At 33.9% G+C, this 17724-nt stretch overlaps 2 protein-coding genes across 2 annotated transcripts; one reads left to right on the forward strand and one right to left on the reverse strand.

The window, feature by feature from the left end:
• Window positions 2510-5776, reverse strand: LOC104726331 (diacylglycerol kinase 4). Its single transcript, XM_010445172.2, has 11 exons — window positions 4919-5776; window positions 4706-4828; window positions 4486-4623; window positions 4322-4407; window positions 4159-4246; window positions 3907-4065; window positions 3749-3819; window positions 3592-3669; window positions 3416-3503; window positions 3214-3330; window positions 2510-2753 (listed from the first exon to the last, which is right to left on the reverse strand). Exons 1-11 carry the CDS (start codon window positions 5279-5281, stop codon window positions 2595-2597), a joined length of 1470 nt encoding a protein of 489 aa, XP_010443474.1. The 5' UTR covers window positions 5282-5776; the 3' UTR covers window positions 2510-2594.
• Window positions 6038-14958, forward strand: LOC104726329. The gene is made up of 9 exons (XM_010445168.2): window positions 6038-6279; window positions 6605-6694; window positions 6792-6878; window positions 6969-7096; window positions 7184-7280; window positions 7371-7448; window positions 7530-7755; window positions 14343-14566; window positions 14673-14958. The coding sequence occupies exons 1-9, from the start codon at window positions 6271-6273 to the stop codon at window positions 14733-14735; spliced, it is 1002 nt and encodes a 333-aa protein (XP_010443470.1). The 5' UTR covers window positions 6038-6270; the 3' UTR covers window positions 14736-14958.

The following is a 17724-nucleotide window of genomic DNA, read 5'->3' on the forward strand; positions in this document are numbered from 1 at the left end:
AAATTAATACTCGTAACAATATCTTAAGTACGATCATATAATACATATATGTTTCGGATAAAAAGAGTTCATATTTCCTCTCTCCCGGTGTTTTTGTTTTTGTTTTTGGTGGACAAATGCTACATCGTAGAGAATATTAGACTATTAGAGGTAAATAAACTAAATTTTAAATGTAAACAACAAAAGAAGTGGTACTGCTCGCAAGGAAAGAAGAGAAGATATGTTCTAAAATTAGCATATTTTTCTTTCAAGTAACAAAATCTAATCTCGTGCATGGTATGAAACTTCCTTTAGTAAATTTTGATAAAAATGAAAAAGTATGTTCTTCTTTTGAGAAATGGAAGTACAATTATTATAGGAGACATGAATAATACGATTATTTTCTTACAATAAAGGGTAGTCCCACGTCTTAATAATTTGATTTCAATCTTTTTGGAACAACATAATTTTGACCCCCACATGTATACATAGAACAGCACTACTTCCAAAATTCCCTATTTCCAATCTTTTAACATACATAAGATAATAAGAATTTAATGTAATTTTCATATCCTGTTAATCGTTTAATCAAGCATTGTAATAACTAATAACGATGTAGTTTTTTTCTATCACCAAACAATACACAATTTTAAAGCTTCCAGAAAAATATATAAAATGATGAACAAGGAATCTAAAAGAGAAGAGGACAAAACAAAAAAAAATTATTAAAAAGAGAGTCAAATAAAAAAAGGGAAGTCGATATAAAGCTAAGTTTATATGTCTGAGTTCTCGCTTTTTAATTAGTAATCTCTTTTAAATTTACGAATCAATATATGTCATCATTTTCTTTATACGAAAACTGTTTCAGATTTAATCAGCGTGAAGAAACCGAAAGCGTTAACTATAGCAAATTCCGTGATTGAAAATCTTAACTCTCTATTCGTTTGGGTTTGGTCCCATCCAAGCTCACTTTAACAGTTTTTTTATTTAAATTTTCGTTACTATTTGTAATAGGCTAATTATATAGATCGAAAGTTTTATTTTTTCTCGAAAATCCATTATAGAATCACTATTTGTGCCGATGTACATATATAAGCTATGGGGTTGTAGCGTACATGGTAATTAACTTGCAACCCATACTTATATTTTCATTTTACGTCGTAAACCATATGAATTATGAAGTGAAGCATCAATACACCAACTCATAGGATTATATATCGACTCCTATACAAACCAATAAGAGTTATATCCAATCAACTAATCTAAAGTTTTAGTAGGTTTTTGGTAGTTGAAATGTAATTTTCTTACCCTATCACTTTTCCTATATTATTTTTGGTGTCAGTATTTTGTTTTATGGTTCATAAAAATGTAGTTTGCTTTATTTTCATCTTTGAGTCGAGATTTGCATGACAATTAAGCAGAAAGTAAAAGACAAAAGTAGATTACAAAATAAATAAATAGTTTGATTCAAATTAGTTAGCTCTTTCTGATTGTTTCTTATATAAACTACTAAAAGTTGTAGAAAACTGATTTTATTACTGGTTAATTTGCTTAGATCATTCAGTTTTAAAACTTACATACATATAGTGGATTTGGTACTAAAAGTCTATAAGACAGAGAGAAATTGCAAGTGGTTCGTACGTACAAAATACTATTAGTACTTTTTTGAAAGTTATAACTCAATCGGCCCAATTATATATGTTCTTCTATGACTGTCCGTCTACTCATCCTCCACTCCAAAATCTTAGTTACTTCTTGTCTGAAACCAACTTTGCCATTTTGGTCGCCTTGAAATTGTAGATAAGTATATACTCTTTTTTTTCATTTATTTTTGTGGAAATGGGTTATTCACAATTACATTGTTGACAAAATACACTAGAACCTCTATAAATTAATATTCTTTAAATTAATACTCACTATAAATTAATAAATTTTTTCAGTCCCGAATTGGGCCGGTGTAAAAAATGACACATTTCGATAAATTAATAAGATAATAATATTTTCAGAAATTCTATGTAAAAATATGGTCTCATCAATATCATAAATTAATAATCAAGGTAGTATTAATATATATATATATATATCTATCTAAGAAAATCTAGTGAAATATAATCTATTCTTGTTTGCATAATCTTGATTTTGCATTCTTATTGGAGCTCATTTCTAATTTTTTTCATTGTCGTTTTCTCAAATCGCATCCAAAAATTATGGAGAGTCCTAAATGCGATATTGCTTCTTTACATGTAATTGGTTCTTAAATTACCGCAATATGTTCTTTGACTTCATCATTACCATGAATGATACCGGTAGCAATTTCTTCTAAACTCTAAACTTCTAACATTTATCATTTTTACTTTAACTCTAAACTTAACAATTACGATAGCCAAGATTATAAATTAAGAAAATTCTTTAATATTATGAATGATAACAAAAGTATCTCATTTTACAATATAAAAATTTTAAAATTATGAAAATTAAAAATCTAATCATAAATTAATAAAATCTATAAATTAATAAAATTTTATGGTCCCAATCTTATTAATTTATAGAGGTTTTACTGTAATAAAATAAGAAGAGGTCAATTTAATGTAACAAGGTCAAGATGGTTAATATAGTCAATCTCCTTTGACGACCAAAGACTGGTGAGGGACTCTCTTGATGTCAACAAAGGTAGAGTAGTCTCTGGTCATAGGTTGCTTCCATGGCTCTCCATCCATTTGCATAAACGCATCTTTCCATTCTCCTCCTCTTATCTCTAGCCGTATCGCAGCCGCCTGTACGTAAAAACCCATTCGTTTGCGTATTGTCAAAGGCAACAAATATTTGAATTTAATGAACTTCTCCTACACAAAATGAAATAATCTACAACCCTCGATCTCATTCTCATCCCCATTTTCAAACGAAACCAGTCTTAATTAAAAAGACATTCATATATGAGAAGGAATTTGGGAATATTTAAGTCAAAACACTTTTTTTTTTGTCTACCGCTACTTGTGATGGGATATTATATCCTATGACCTATGCGGTCTTGCAACTTGACAGGTCCGCTAAAGACTAGTTCATAATAAGCTATAATTAAAGAAGACGACCTAAAGTCTAGTTTTTGCGGCCCACACAACGGTTAGTAGATAGATAACATGTTTGGTAGATCTGATCTGACCCTGATTGTTTTTATGATCTAAGACAACCGGTATGGTTCTGATAGATCAGATTTGCTAGTTAGAATAGAAGTACCTGTGCAATGTGTTTGGCAGAGATGAGTTCAACCATAACGAAGGAAGCATGCCATCCTTGCTTTAACCCAAAGATCTCAAGCAACCCATCATCGGCTGATGCTTCCACAAAGCCTCTCTGTTAACGTACAACTCAAGCAAGCGCTGAGAAGAAGATCCAGACAACAAGAAGAACTAAGTGAGAATAAACAGGCTGGTTTTACCTTTTCAAGATAATCTTGTTTGAGATTTCCCCAAGGGTTTCTTCCACTTCCATAGCTATGTAGATTCAATGCAACAACTGCTCTTATACTGTCCCAAAAACCAACAAACACACATGTTTACTTAGACACAAAATTGATTAGGTTGTTTGTCTTATTTCTTGTGTTCTTGTTGATACCTTTTGGGAACTGGTACTTTCTCCCACTCGGATGAGTCCATCTTTTTTATATGCAATGTCATAATGTTCTTGAGACCCCTACACCCCCAAAAATTACAAATCGATTTAGATCACAATTTGAGGTTATAACATATGTTGTCTTGGTATTAGTATAAACCTTAAACCCGGGTCGTTTATGCAGTGCGTGAGGAACCAACCCTGAGAGCAACCATATCCCGAATATATAATCTGCAGTAACAAAACGTTAGCTTCTTTCTTGATAAAAAAAAAATTGTCTTATTAAAACTATCAAGCTCTCAAGAGATTTTGGTATACCTTATTGGCGATAGGGCCATTCGCAAGGTAAGGCTTTTCATTGCGCAAATGGTGAAAACCGTAAGCCACTTGAGCATCCATACCTATACTAAAGTAATTATAGAAGACTCCTTCATAGCCATTCGTTGATGGAGGCATCTCTCCTTCTATCTCAAAACTCTACAACATAAATATTAGCTAAATTTACAACCCATAGATTAATTGATCATCACAAAAGAGTTTTAATTTTGTGTATTTAATGATAATCAGAACCTGGTCAACGTAACATTCTTTTGTAGACTTTAAAGAATAAGGAGGATCCACAATTTCACCAGAAGGCATTGTAATCAAAATATTCCAACTGCATCAATATTTTCAACATCAAAAACAGATTGATGGTTCAAATCACGCTTTCTCGATCAGTACTAAAATTTACCTATCTAGACGGCTTACGGGAGCAATACTTGCCCTATGAAGCGTTCGTTTTATCGCAGACTTCCACGCAAATGGGAACGAACCTCCCTGAAAACAACCAACATATATTACAAACCCTAATTTACAACAGAGCTTTTCATAAGATTTATATTAGCTTTTACTTACCCATCCAAAGCTTCTAGAGAGATCGTTTCCGGTTCCTAGTGGCATTATAGAAACCGGAGGAACAGGTTGCCGGTTTTGTAAATTGAGTTCACCAAGACAACCTAGAACCCAACCAACGGTTCCATCTCCACCTGCAACCTGTAAAGAGTGATCAAACCAGTGGCAATAAAAACAAACTTATTCCAAAAATTTGGATTAAAGATTAAAAAAGAGTACCTACCACAATTCTCATCTTTTCACGTATATCTTTAGCACATTCGTCTCCTCGAGAAGCAAATGCCTCTAAGCAACCCAATCCATATCGAATAAACTCGTTAGGCTTCACTTCCGTTAAATCAAACACCTTCAAAAAAAAAAATTTCACAATCAGTAAAAAAAAAAAAACAATTTATTCCACAAAAAACATCTATGATTAAGAATGTGTTAAACAAACCTGTTCTTCGCCGATAAGATTCTGGAGACGTTCTTTAATGATAGGACCTTGACGACCACCACTTTTAGGGTTAACGAAGACCATGAGAGGAACTTCAGGGGTGAGATCCTCTGACGGTGGTGCTACGGAGGAGGAGGAAGCGGCGGGTGAGGGGGAATCGTCTTTACGGAGGATACAATCGAGGATAGCGAGGCGGAGATATTTAGGAAGCATAACTCTTTGACGAAGCTCTTCTTTTGAGACTCTTATGCTCGCGAGATTTACCAATAATGAGACTTTCATTGCTCCGAATGAATCCAGAGATGAGTGTCTCGGAATCATCCTCGCCGTCAATGAATCTCCGATCACCGGCGGTGAGTCCATCTCTCTCTCTCTCTCTCTCTTTCTCGGTCGCCCCGAAAAAAAAAAAAAAAAGATTGAAACTTTTTTTAAAACCAACGATCAAAATATGAAATTTTGAATTACACAACAGATCAGATTGAGATTTCTAGGTTTTTTTGGTGTGAAAAGATAAGAAAGCTTGAATCTTTGTTCTTGTTTTTGATCAAAAGGAAGAGTAAAAATCCTGAAAACCACAAAATTTAGTTAGCGGAAGAAGAAGAAAGAAACAGAGAGATTTGTTCTGTTTCGACCGTTAAGCTTATTTTCAGGACATATACAAATTCCTAGTAAGATCTGTTGTTATTTATATCTATTGGGCTTATACAAGTCCTATTTGCTTCCGAGAGTTTGGTCCTCAGAATCGGCAACAGCAACAGACAGTATTGTCAACAGGTTGTGAGTTTCCACTTCCATCTGATGATGACAGGGTTTGGGTTTGACAAATCCTATTCCAAAGCCATGGTGAGCTTTCAGTAAAAAGGTATCCGATTTGATGCAGGCTCTCTGCCAAGACAACATTGTAAACCCTATCCAATGCAAACTTCTAATCATTTTATTTTTATTATGGTTTAGGTCTGTTCACGGAGTATTCTATTGGTCTGGGCCTTTCATATTTTAGGAAGGCCCATTTTTTTTAATCACAGGGAGTACTTGTATTTCGTTGACCAACCAAAAAGTCTTTTTTCCCTCGAGACATCTTTCTGAAAGATTGAGACTTTTTTTGAAGGTAAGCTCAAACTTGTCTTCATTCATTTTCTATGTTTGTTAATTTTATTTTCTTGATTTATTAAAAGGTTGGATTCTTAGGGCATTGCAAACCTTTGAAGTCTAGATGTCTCCTTGGAAACTTGTAACATTGGATTGCGTTGACTATTTTTATTTTTTTTCTTTCTGGGACTCGGATTCGGGGAAATTTAAATAATGCAATTCATGTTTCGGAAATTTGAAATCTTTCTTCTAGCTGACCGATCATGTATTTGGTAAGATCAACAATGCCATAGTTTAGTTAGTTTTATCCAATTAATTTAGTCTAGCTAGTAGCTACAACTGTTTCATGTGTGTGATGTGATATGCCATATCTGAGATTCTGAGATCGATTTCCAATGGAGTTAAAACAAGACACTAGTGCAAATCCTTTTTTGTTGATAGTTAAATTATAAAATTCAAGTTAATCTGTCTGGAAGTAAGTAAGAAAAAAAGTTGATTTTTTTGGCCTTAACTCATCTGTGCTTGTTTTACAAACTTTTGTATTTTTGAGTGAGTGAGTGAGTAATGCTGATATGTTCTCCGTGATGAGATTCTTAGATGTCCGATTTCCAAGTGTTGCTAGAGACATTCACATTCCCTGCTGATTCAGCTCCCTTTAAGAGTTGTCATGCCTCTACCATCGTCGAGGTTACAAAATTTCCTTTCTTTTTTATAGTTTTAGTGATTGATGATGGATTGAGTCCCAGACTTTAGCTGTTTTTGTATACCTTTTTTGTGAAAAAAGGTTGATAATGATCATTTTTTGACTGCGTATTTCGGAGGCACCACGGAAGGAGCACCTGATGTTAAAATCTGGTTGCAGCATTTCAAGGTAGAGTTGATAGATAGACTTCTCTAGCTATCATTCAGAGTGTTGGAAACATAATGAGATGTGTGACGACTGATGATTGGTTTTTCTCAGGATGGTCAATGGGATTCACCTGTTATGGTTGATGAAGAGCCAGGAGTTCCAATGTGGAACCCTGTCTTGTTCAAACTTCCATCTCAAGAGCTCTTACTGTTCTACAAAATCGGCCAGGAGGTTCAAAAGTATGATGAACTCTCAATTAAACCGACTGAACTCTTTTGTTTTGTTTCATTTCTCTGATCTGTTTAGTGCTTTGGTGAAATGCTCAGATGGAGCGGTTGCATGACACGATCTTATGATAAAGGTAGAACCTGGACTGAAAGAGAACAGCTTCCTCCTGGGATTCTAGGACCCATTAAGAACAAGGTTCCTTGTTGCACTGCAGAGACTCGATTACTCGATAGAGATTGAACCTTTTTGTATTGGTTAGAGACTTAAGCTTTCTTTCTTCTCCAGCCTATTTTGCTTGAAGATGGGACTCTTCTTTGTGGATCATCTGTTGAAAGTTGGAATTCTTGGGGAGCGTGGATGGAGGTTCTTTAAAACTATATGGTTTGATTTATATCATTAGTAGAGTATGCTACAATGGTTTTACATTTTGAGGTGTTGGTACAGGTCACTTCAGACGCTGGTAGATCATGGAGAAAGCAAGGGCCAATATACATCCAAGACAAGAGTCTTACCGTGATCCAACCGGTTCCATACCAAACCGCAGCTGGGAACTTACGGGTTTTACTTAGATCCTTCACTGGCATTGACAGAATCTGTATCTCAGAGTCTTTAGATGGCGGTGAGAACTGGAGTTTCGCAGTACCAACGGTTCTCCCAAACCCAAATTCAGGTTTCTTGAAATCAAAACAAACACACACTTTATAAATAGTCTTCGCTTTAATTAGCGTGATTTTATTATAAATTCAGATTTCTATATTTATGAAATCTATATATCCCAAAAATCATCTAGATTTGATCTAATTTAACCACGAACACTTTCTTAGAGAAGAAGAAAGTACTAACCTTGATCCATTGCTTGATTATGCTTGATGATGGATCCAAGTCTTCAGCAATTGATTTTCTCTTCCCTTACTCCTTATTGCTTTCACTTGATCTTTGATGAAGAAGATCACTAATCTTTTTTTTTCTGTTGTGTATTTGGTATGGTAGTGTTTCTCAGTTATGAGAACACAACCGTTGCGGTAAAAAATTCAACAGCCACACATATATATACATGTATATAGAGTCACATTTCAAAGAGTTGTGTTGGTTCATATTGTACTGGTTCATAATAGCACCCTTTAATAGACTTAACATATACATGTATATATATTATTTATGTAATATAATTAAGAGAAGGGAAGAAGGTTATCAATACACCCAAATTCTAATACATTAATCGAAACCGATTCATCACGGTGTCGTCTTTAATATTAGAATCTACAATGTTAAATATAAACTTAAACTTTATTATTAAACCGAAAGACACATAGGCCATATAAAATATAAAATATTCTTACATTCTCCCACTTGTCCTTTGTGTCAACTTAATGGTTTAGTAACTTTAATGCGCACTTTAATATTAAGTTCTCTTAACCTTTAATGACTTAAATAAAATCAAACTGATCGAATTATGGCGGTCACACGTCATTGAACGACATGCTCCCTTCCATGTATCATAAATCAGTTCCAATTTTATATTATTCTTTTATATTGAGAAGAACCTTAATTCTCAAAATACTTATGTTATCTATAACCATAAACGTGTACACATACTTTAGTGATAACATGTCTAATAAAACCAGAAACATAACTTTTAAGTGAATTCATAGTGTCTCATACATAATAAGCATCCTATAATCAAAACAACAAAGTCTTATCTATAACACTCATACGCTCTACATGGCCAATGAATACAATGGGTGGTAATCCCTTAGTTAGTGGATCTGCAACCATCATATCCGTCTTTATATGCTCAAAAGACACTCTACGTTTCCGCACTTCTTCTTCGACAGACAAGTACTTTATCTCCATGTGTTTAGCACCTTTTGAGTACTTGTCATTCTTTGAAAAGAAGACAGCTGCAGAATTATCACAGTAAATTCTCAGCAGCTTCTCTATGTTGTCGACAATTCGAAGCCATGATATAAAGTTCCGCAGCCACAATGAATGAACTGTGGCCTCAAAGCATGCCACAAATTCGGCCTCCATAGTGGAAGAAGCAATGACAGACTGCTTTCCACTTTTCCACGATATTGCTCCTCCAGCTAACAAGAACAAATATCCAAACGTTGATTTCTTACTACCAACGCATCCAACATAGTCTAAATCTGAATATCCAATGACTTCGAGGCCATCAGATCTCCTGTATGTAAGCATGAACTCTTTGGTGCCTTGTAAGTACCTGAGAACCTTCTTTGCAGCCTTCCAGTGGTCCATTCCGGGATTACTTTGATATCGACCCAACATACCAATAGCAAAACTGATATCTGGTCGAGTACATGTCTGAACATAGTTCAAACTCCCAACCACTGATGCATAAGGAATTCTTTCCATTTCTTTACGTTCCAATTCATTTCTTGGACATTGCATTTTACTGAACTTGTCCCATTTCTGAATTGGAATTTTACCAGCAGAGCATTCACTCATTCTATATCTCTCTAAGACCTTATTGATATATCCTTTCTGAGACAAACTTAGCAATCCTTGTGATCTATCTCGAATTATTTCTATTCCGATCACATAAGATGCCTCACCCATATCCTTCATTTCAAAGTTCTTAGATAGATATTTCTTTATATCATGTAGCATACCCATATCATTCGCAGCAAGCAAAATATCATCAACATATAAGACTAAAATTACAAATTTGCTCCCACTGATCATTATGTAGATGCATCGGTCAACGATAACCTCTACAAACCCATATGACGTAATAGTATCATTAAACTTCAAATACCATTGTCTGGAAGCTTGTTTAAGCCCATATATTGACTTTTTCAGCTTACACACCAGATGTTCATTTCCTGTGGCCACAAACCCTTCAGGCTGATCCATATAAGGTCTCTTTATAGTCAATGCCATCTTTTTGGGTGAAACCATTGGCAACAAGGCGAGCCTTGTATCTTTCAGTGTTACCTTTCGAGTCGCGTTTAGTCTTAAAGACCCATTTAGAACCAACGGTTTTGAAACTGTTTGGCAACTCTACTAAGTCCCAAACATTATTATCACCCATAGATTTTATTTCTTCCTTCGCGGCAATAGACCATTTTTCAGAATTGTCACTTTCCATGGCTTTTCGGAATGTGTTCGGGTCTTCGTCAATACTTAAGTCACATTCACTTTCAACAGCATAAACCACATAGTCATTTGAAATGGCAGATCTACGGTTCCTTCCAGATCGCCTTAATGGTTCTTGTGGTACACCATTTTCTTCATGAATAGCGACAGGTTCATTAATTGTCCCTTCATCTATTGGGATTGGTACATCATCATGTTGTTCTATTGCCTCATTTGACTGTACTGAAACAATAGGAACAACAACCTTAGGTGTGACAACAGGTGAAGAAACTTCAACCTGAACTTCTTGAATGTCCACCTTTCTTGGTTCACCACTCCCACTAGTTTGACAATTTTCAATGAACCTAGCATTTCCCGTTTCAACTATTCTCGTACTATGCTTAGGAAAGTAAAATACATACCCCTTTGATTTTTCTGGATAGCCAATAAAGAAGCCACTGACAGTCCTCGAATCAAGTTTCTTTTCATGTGGATTATATGGCTTTACTTCTGCTGGACATCCCCAAACACGTAAATGTCTTAAGCTAGGTTTCCTTCCTGTCCACAGTTCAAAAGGAGTCTTAGGAACTGCCTTACTAGGAACCCGGTTTAAGACATACGTTGCATTCTTTAATGCATATGTCCACAACGAAAGGGGTAGAACTATTACTTATCATGCTCCTAACCATTTCCATTAAAGTACGATTCCGCCTCTCAGAAACACCATTCTGCTGAGGAGTACCAGGCATTGTATACTGTGCACAAATGCCTCTACTCTCAAGTAGCTTTGCAAATGGACCAAGACATTGTCCATTTTCTGTGAATTTTCCATAAAACTCACCACCTCTATCAGACCTCACTACTTTCACTCTTCTATCTAATTGCCTTTCCACCTCAAATGAATATCTCTAGGATACTCACGGACTAAGATTTTTCATGCAACAAATAAGTATAACCATAACGTGAGTAATCATCAATAAAGGTGATGAAGTATTTCTCACCGCTCCAAGATGAAGCATCAAACGGACCACATATATCAGTGTGAATTAACTCAAGAACTTGAGTACTTCTTGTGGCTGGTTTCTTTGTAATGTGTTTAGTCTGCTTTCCTTTCATGCAGTCTACACACACATCTAGATCACTAAAATCCAAGTGAAGAAGAATTTCATTCTTTACCAACCTCATAATTCTTTCCTTGGAAATGTGACCTAGTCTTTGATGCCACAAAAAAGCTGAACTTTCATTAGATGCAGTACGCTTAATGCCTTGACTTTCAATATTAAACAAAGATTCAGAAAACTTTATATCAAGATTGAAACGATAAAGTGAATCAAACAAAGTACCACTTCCACTTCCTAAATTATCCAACCTACTAACGGAAAAAAGATTTCTAGCACACTCAGGTACATAGAGACACTCTTCAAGATCTACATGACATCCAGTGTCCAAGATCAACTTATAAGTCCCAATGCCTTCAATTTGTGCCTTCATTCTGTTTCCCATGAACAAGAATTGTTCAGGTCCTCTTATGGGTTGAATCGAACTGAATCCTTGTTTAATATGAGACACATGAGTAATAGCACCAGTATCTAACCACCAAGTATTTTTAGGCACTTCAACAAGGTTCAATTCAGAGCAAACATAAATATGTTGCGTACCTTTCTTTTCGAACCGTACCTTTCTTTTCGAACCATGCCTTTCTTTTCGGACAGTCTTTCTTGAAGTGTCCCATTTTCTTGCAAAAGAAACACTTCCTTTCCTTATGGATTTGACTTTTGGGGCCTTTCATGAAAGTTTTTTCCTTCATATTTTCCTTCCTACTTGGTTTTACTTTATTGCTGCTAGCATTTCCATAGCCCACAAGATTGACAACATGAGCCTTCATTTTCTTAATTCTCCCTTTCTCTTGAACCAACATAGCCTTCAACTCCTTAAAGTCCCATTTATCTTTAATGGTGTTGTAATTCACCTGGAACTGGCTAAACTCAAAAGGTAGAGAGTTCATAATGAATTGGACGAGGAAATTCTCATGAACTTCCATTCCCAAGGTTGACAACCTTGCTGCCAAGTTAGACATGTGGGTCACATGATCATGAATTGGCTGAGACCAGTCAAACTTTTTCGTAGTACGCTCATTCATGAGACTTCCTACAATCGACTTGTCAGCCAAATCAGATTGTGAACACTCCTTAATTTTCTCTATGAATTCCTTTGCTTTCTCTGTCTTAGGCATAGATGGCTTAACACTTTCTGCCATCGTCATTCTCATGAGGTTCAAACTCAGCCTGTTAGATCGCTCCCAAATCTCATAACGAGACTTTTCAGTTTCGGAGCTCTCTCCTGTAATGGCTGGAGGTGCCTCATCCGTTAGTACTGCAGAGTCCAAGGCCATTATACCCAATGCAAACTGGATCTGATCGGACCATTCTCCGTAATTTAGTCCATTGAACTTTACGACAGAGTTAGCAGATGCATACAAGTTTGAAGAAGCTGCAAATATGTAAACATGTTTACCTATTAGTGCTTTGACACTTTTATACAGCCTTTTAAGGTCTAACTTAAATTTAATACATTAATTTAAATAACCTTTGGGCATTATTTAAACATAAACCCTGTTAATAATGCTAAATTTATAATTTTATAATTAATCAAATCACATATTAATCAAATAAACATGTTACCTTTGGGTATACATATTATTGATTATATTAAAAAGATTAATTCTTTTCATATTATTAACTATATTGACTGATCCACCTTTGAGTGATCTTCAAGAATATAGATAACAAAATAATTGATCAATCAAAACTTTTATGTTATTTTTTAGCATCTCTTTAATCATGATCGATTAATAATTTTTTTTTTGTATATATATAATATAACAAGGCCACTTTGAAAATTAACAAGTTATATACATATAAACATTAAAATATTTAATTATTTAATGGGTATAAATTATTTTTCTATTGTGTTATATATAACACAATTACCCTAAACTTATAAAATTGCAGCGGAAGCAATTATTCACTACACGAATTCATATATAGTAATTTTCAGCAAGACAAAACCCAGAATCATGAACACGCATCTCATCAACGTGAACGTGAATTTAAAAATAAACTCACAAATGCCATGAACTTGATCCAGGAAATACGTGTATGCATGGAATCAATTATCTAATGATATGAACCTTAAACAATGATTCACTATTGAAACAGAATCTAACCGACAATGGATACTCTATAATTGAATCCATTTATGTGTTTGATAACACAACTAAACATCATTTCTATAATTCCATTTACGTGCATATTTACTATTATTAATTGTAATATTGTTACACATTAAATATGCGTTAACCATCAATACACACAACCAATGATTTACAGTGATAAGCACCGGTTCATGAATGTATCGTTATCAGTTCTAATCATCACGAATGACCCAGAATATATGAATACGTAAACACTCGATCAAACGAATAAAGTGCGTTTCGCTAATTGTGAATTAAACAAATCTAGTTGGCTCTGTTACTAAATATAAATTCAGATTTCTATATTTATGAAATCTATATATCCCAAAGATCATCTAGATTTGATCTAATTCAACCATAAACACTTTCTTGGAGAAGAAGAAAATACTAACCTTGATCCATTGCTTGATTATGCTTGATGATGGATCCAAGTCTTGACCAATTGATTTTCTTTACCCTTACTCCTTATTGCTTTCACGTGATCTTTGATGAAAAAGATCACTAATTTTTTTTTATGTTGTGTATTTGGTGTGGTAGTGTTTCTCAGTTATGAGAACACAACTCTTGCCGTAAAAAATTTAACAGCCACACATATATATACATGTATATAGAGTCACCTTTCAAAGAGTTGTGCTGGTTCATATTGTACTGGTCACCCTTTAATAGACTTAACATATACATGTATTGTATATATATTACTTATGTAATATAATTAAGAGAAGAAAAGAAGGTTATCGATACACCCAAATTCTAATACATTAATCGAAACTGATTCATCACGGTGTCATCTTTAATATTAAAATCTACAATTAAATATAAACTTAAACTTTATTATTAAACCAAAAGACACATAAGCCACATAGAATATAAAATATTCTTACATTTATTAATGAACATATTGATAGGTATCGATGGAGTCAAGCTAAAAGACGGTAGTCTAGTGCTTGCTTACAACACAGACTCAAGAGGTGTGCTCAAAGTAGGAGTTTCTTTAGACGATGGTGATACTTGGACCGATGTTTTAACGTTGGAGGACTCTCCGGGAATGGAGTTTTCGTATCCGGCGGTTATACAAGCTGATGACGGGAATATCCACGTCACCTATACATATAACAGGACACAGATTAAGGTATTTTAGTCAAGACATTTAAAATGTGGATTAACAAAGACTTTGGCTTCTTTTGATGTTTTTTTTATTAATTCAATCAACAACTTTGAGTGGTCTCAATACGCAGCATGTTGTGCTCGAGACTGCGACATATATCGATTCAAAGCCATACCGACATGGTGAAGCATGAGGAAGACACGTGGGTTTGGGTTTGTACGATCCACGACATTAAATTAATTAGCAAATTGAGGTCGACTTTGTTTTGGTTTTGTGAACCACTGATGATGTGAAGTGTGACTTTCTTCTTACGGAAGAACAAAGAAATGTTCTCTTTCTTGACTTGTAAGTTATGGATTGATCGATTCGATCTTGAGTTTGTAAAGTTGGTACAAGTTGATGAATATTATTTATTGAAGGAGATATTAAAAATTATGTAGTGATCATATAAGTTAAAGATTTACTTTATCATACGTATATATCGTGGATTTGTTTTGCGAAAAAAGATTCGATCATTAATGGATTTATGTAAGAATTATTTTAAATAATTGTGGACTATGGTCCAAAACTAATAATGAAAGGAAATACTTCGTTGTCGGTATAGTTGAGTTGTGTATTAAATTTGGTTGTGTGACTTAACAAAAAAAATAAAGGAGAATTGGGTGTGATTGATGGATACCATTTATTTATTTTTTCAAAAGGAAAATAAGTAACAAACCATATCGATTACTTATTTCCATATTCGAACATATCATTACTATCATTTAGTATGTATCATTTGTACCGTTAACATTACGTACATATTAGTGAATAAAAAGAATTGAGAACACCATTAGAAAAATGTGTCAATCTTTGGGTTTCTGCAACATCACCATCCGATTCTGAACGTCATGTTTAGGAACGGTTACGATTGCATAAAAGATTATACGGTTAAATGATCATACTATAAAACATATTTGAATATCTATAACTCTCTTTAAGATAAAACCGCCTAACTAGCCGCAAGTAGAATACGGATAATACCATGGCTTATGTATTATTACGACCAGCCCCGTAATTTATAGTTTAAATACGAATGTGTCTAGACAACAAAAGGGTATGTGTCTAGGTACACTGCAATAGTGCAATATATAACGGCAAACCATTTTGTTATTTTTTATAACAATTTTTGTTTTGTTTTGGTTTACTTCCTTGCTAAACATATACTATAGTTTATATATATGTGTGTGGTCGAGAGAAGTGTGTATTTTTATGCATGTGCGGCGTTGGGATACTTGCAGAAATACGCAAACGTATATCAATCTTTTTTTTTTGTCGCCATATCAGTCTTATTATTATTTATACGAACGAACAATAAAGGTACCGACTAAAAGAAAATAAAGAATTGTAATACTGCAATAACACTTTTAGAGAAATTAATGGAATGAATCCGATGTGTTACATGCCCGGCGGGAATTTCGGGAGTTGTAACCTTTTGATTGATGATCGAAGCAACACTTTTTTGTTTTTGTTTACTGCAGATGATATATATATTCATATGTTATTTGCACCGGAGATAAGCCCACATGCATTGATGACCAAAAGAACAAAACAAAGCTACTCTCTCCTTTTTATTTTATTTATTTATAATCAAAGTATACCAACAATCGAAAGTTACATACTTTATATATGCATCGTTGACGTGCTTGTATATATTGTGAATGTGCCAAATTCAAATAGATCAAATAATTGTATAAATTTCCAGACATGTTCCAACTCGATATAATGGGAAACAAGTGTGCAAGAGCCATGATGGGACCAATTATTTATTAAAGTATTAGATCATGTTCTAGTCAATGTTTATATGCTGATCTCTCGTTTCGTTTAGCTAGATATTGGTCGATAATTAAATGTCTCAAAACTGTATAGAACATTTGTGCTAAATTTGATGTTGATCTCTCCATATATATATACATAATAGAAAATAAAAAAGAATATGAATAACTGTATAATTACAAACTTAATCGATATTTTACTTTAGATATACATATATAAATACAAAATTTTGAGTTTTTTTGCTTTTGATATTTCTGTTTCCAAATAAATTTGACGTTGAAAGTACGTCTCCCTTTGTAAAGATTCTATTTATACTATATATAATACTAATTTGTATGGATTTCTTTTAAATTGAAAAATAAATATGGATTGTTTTTGTGTGTGGTTGCGATGGTCCCTTGGGCACTGAATAAATAATCACCTATTTTTTTGTTTCATGTAATGAATGTGCCCAAAGATAAGCATCAAGGAAGGCCATATGATCCAAATAAATCAAACACACACACTTAGCATTTATTTCTATTTTGCGTTATTATTTATTCAATACAATATCCAGCATATAGTATTATTTTTTTTTTTTTCCAAAGCATATAGTATTATTATGAAGACACAACTGAAAGGTATGTTGTTAAATGCTCTTACATTAATGCATATGAAAAGTATAGTTAATTTACAGGGGTCATACACCATACGAAATGGGAAAAAACAAAAAAGGGTCATAGGGGTATTTGAATTGCATTATGAAGCCGATGAGTTTTTATTATGATTCGTGTTTTTACTCAAACTTTAACTTTATTTTAAACTTGAAAGGACATAATCAATATGTATATAATGAGTTAAAGAGTGCGGATATGTTCAATATATGGTTTACTACCAAAAAAATAGGTGCAGTGGAGGCTCTATGTGTACATATACGATATGGCAATGGGAAAATCCAAGTAGTATGGTTTTGTGGTGGACAGAAGATAAGTAAGACTTCTCCACTTTATGATGCGAACAATGTTGCCTCATTTGATTCCAATTCCTTCTGTTCATAGCAACCCACCAACCAACTTCTAGAAAGTTCTTACACGAATATATAGATCATACTATCATAGTTTGACCTCTATCGAACCAATCTTTATAAACGATTAATATAAGATGAGAAGACATCAAGAACACAAATATGGTTAGTTTAAATGGTGAAATGACTAAGGATATATGATTAGTCTGATGGTCGAATCCTCGATGTCATCAACGAACCTTTCTTGATGCGATCTCCCATGTTGGAACAAAAGAAGTGTGATCTCATACCCTGTTAAAATAGTAATAATTGCCTCCGTTTAATCCTTTCCTAACTCTATTGTAGCTTTTTTTTTTTTTTTTTT

The sequence above is a fragment of the Camelina sativa genome, chromosome 11 (genome assembly GCF_000633955.1).
Source record: "Camelina sativa cultivar DH55 chromosome 11, Cs, whole genome shotgun sequence".
Taxonomy (NCBI): Eukaryota; Viridiplantae; Streptophyta; class Magnoliopsida; order Brassicales; family Brassicaceae; genus Camelina; species Camelina sativa.

Bases quoted from the DNA above. Each gene is read 5' to 3' on its own strand.
- LOC104726331 (XM_010445172.2), bottom strand. From the start codon at position 5,281: ATGGACTCACCGCCGGTGATCGGAGATTCATTGACGGCGAGGATGATT. The intron at 4,408-4,485 runs GTAAGTAAAAGC...GGTTGTTTTCAG, and splicing joins TCTCTAGAAGCTTTGGATGG to GGAGGTTCGTTCCCATTTGC. The intron at 3,670-3,748 runs GTTTATACTAAT...TTGGGGGTGTAG, and splicing joins ATAAACGACCCGGGTTTAAG to GGGTCTCAAGAACATTATGA.
- LOC104726329 (XM_010445168.2), top strand. The intron at 7,756-14,342 runs GTTTCTTGAAAT...ACATATTGATAG, and splicing joins TCTCCCAAACCCAAATTCAG to GTATCGATGGAGTCAAGCTA. The intron at 14,567-14,672 runs GTATTTTAGTCA...CTCAATACGCAG, and splicing joins ATAACAGGACACAGATTAAG to CATGTTGTGCTCGAGACTGC.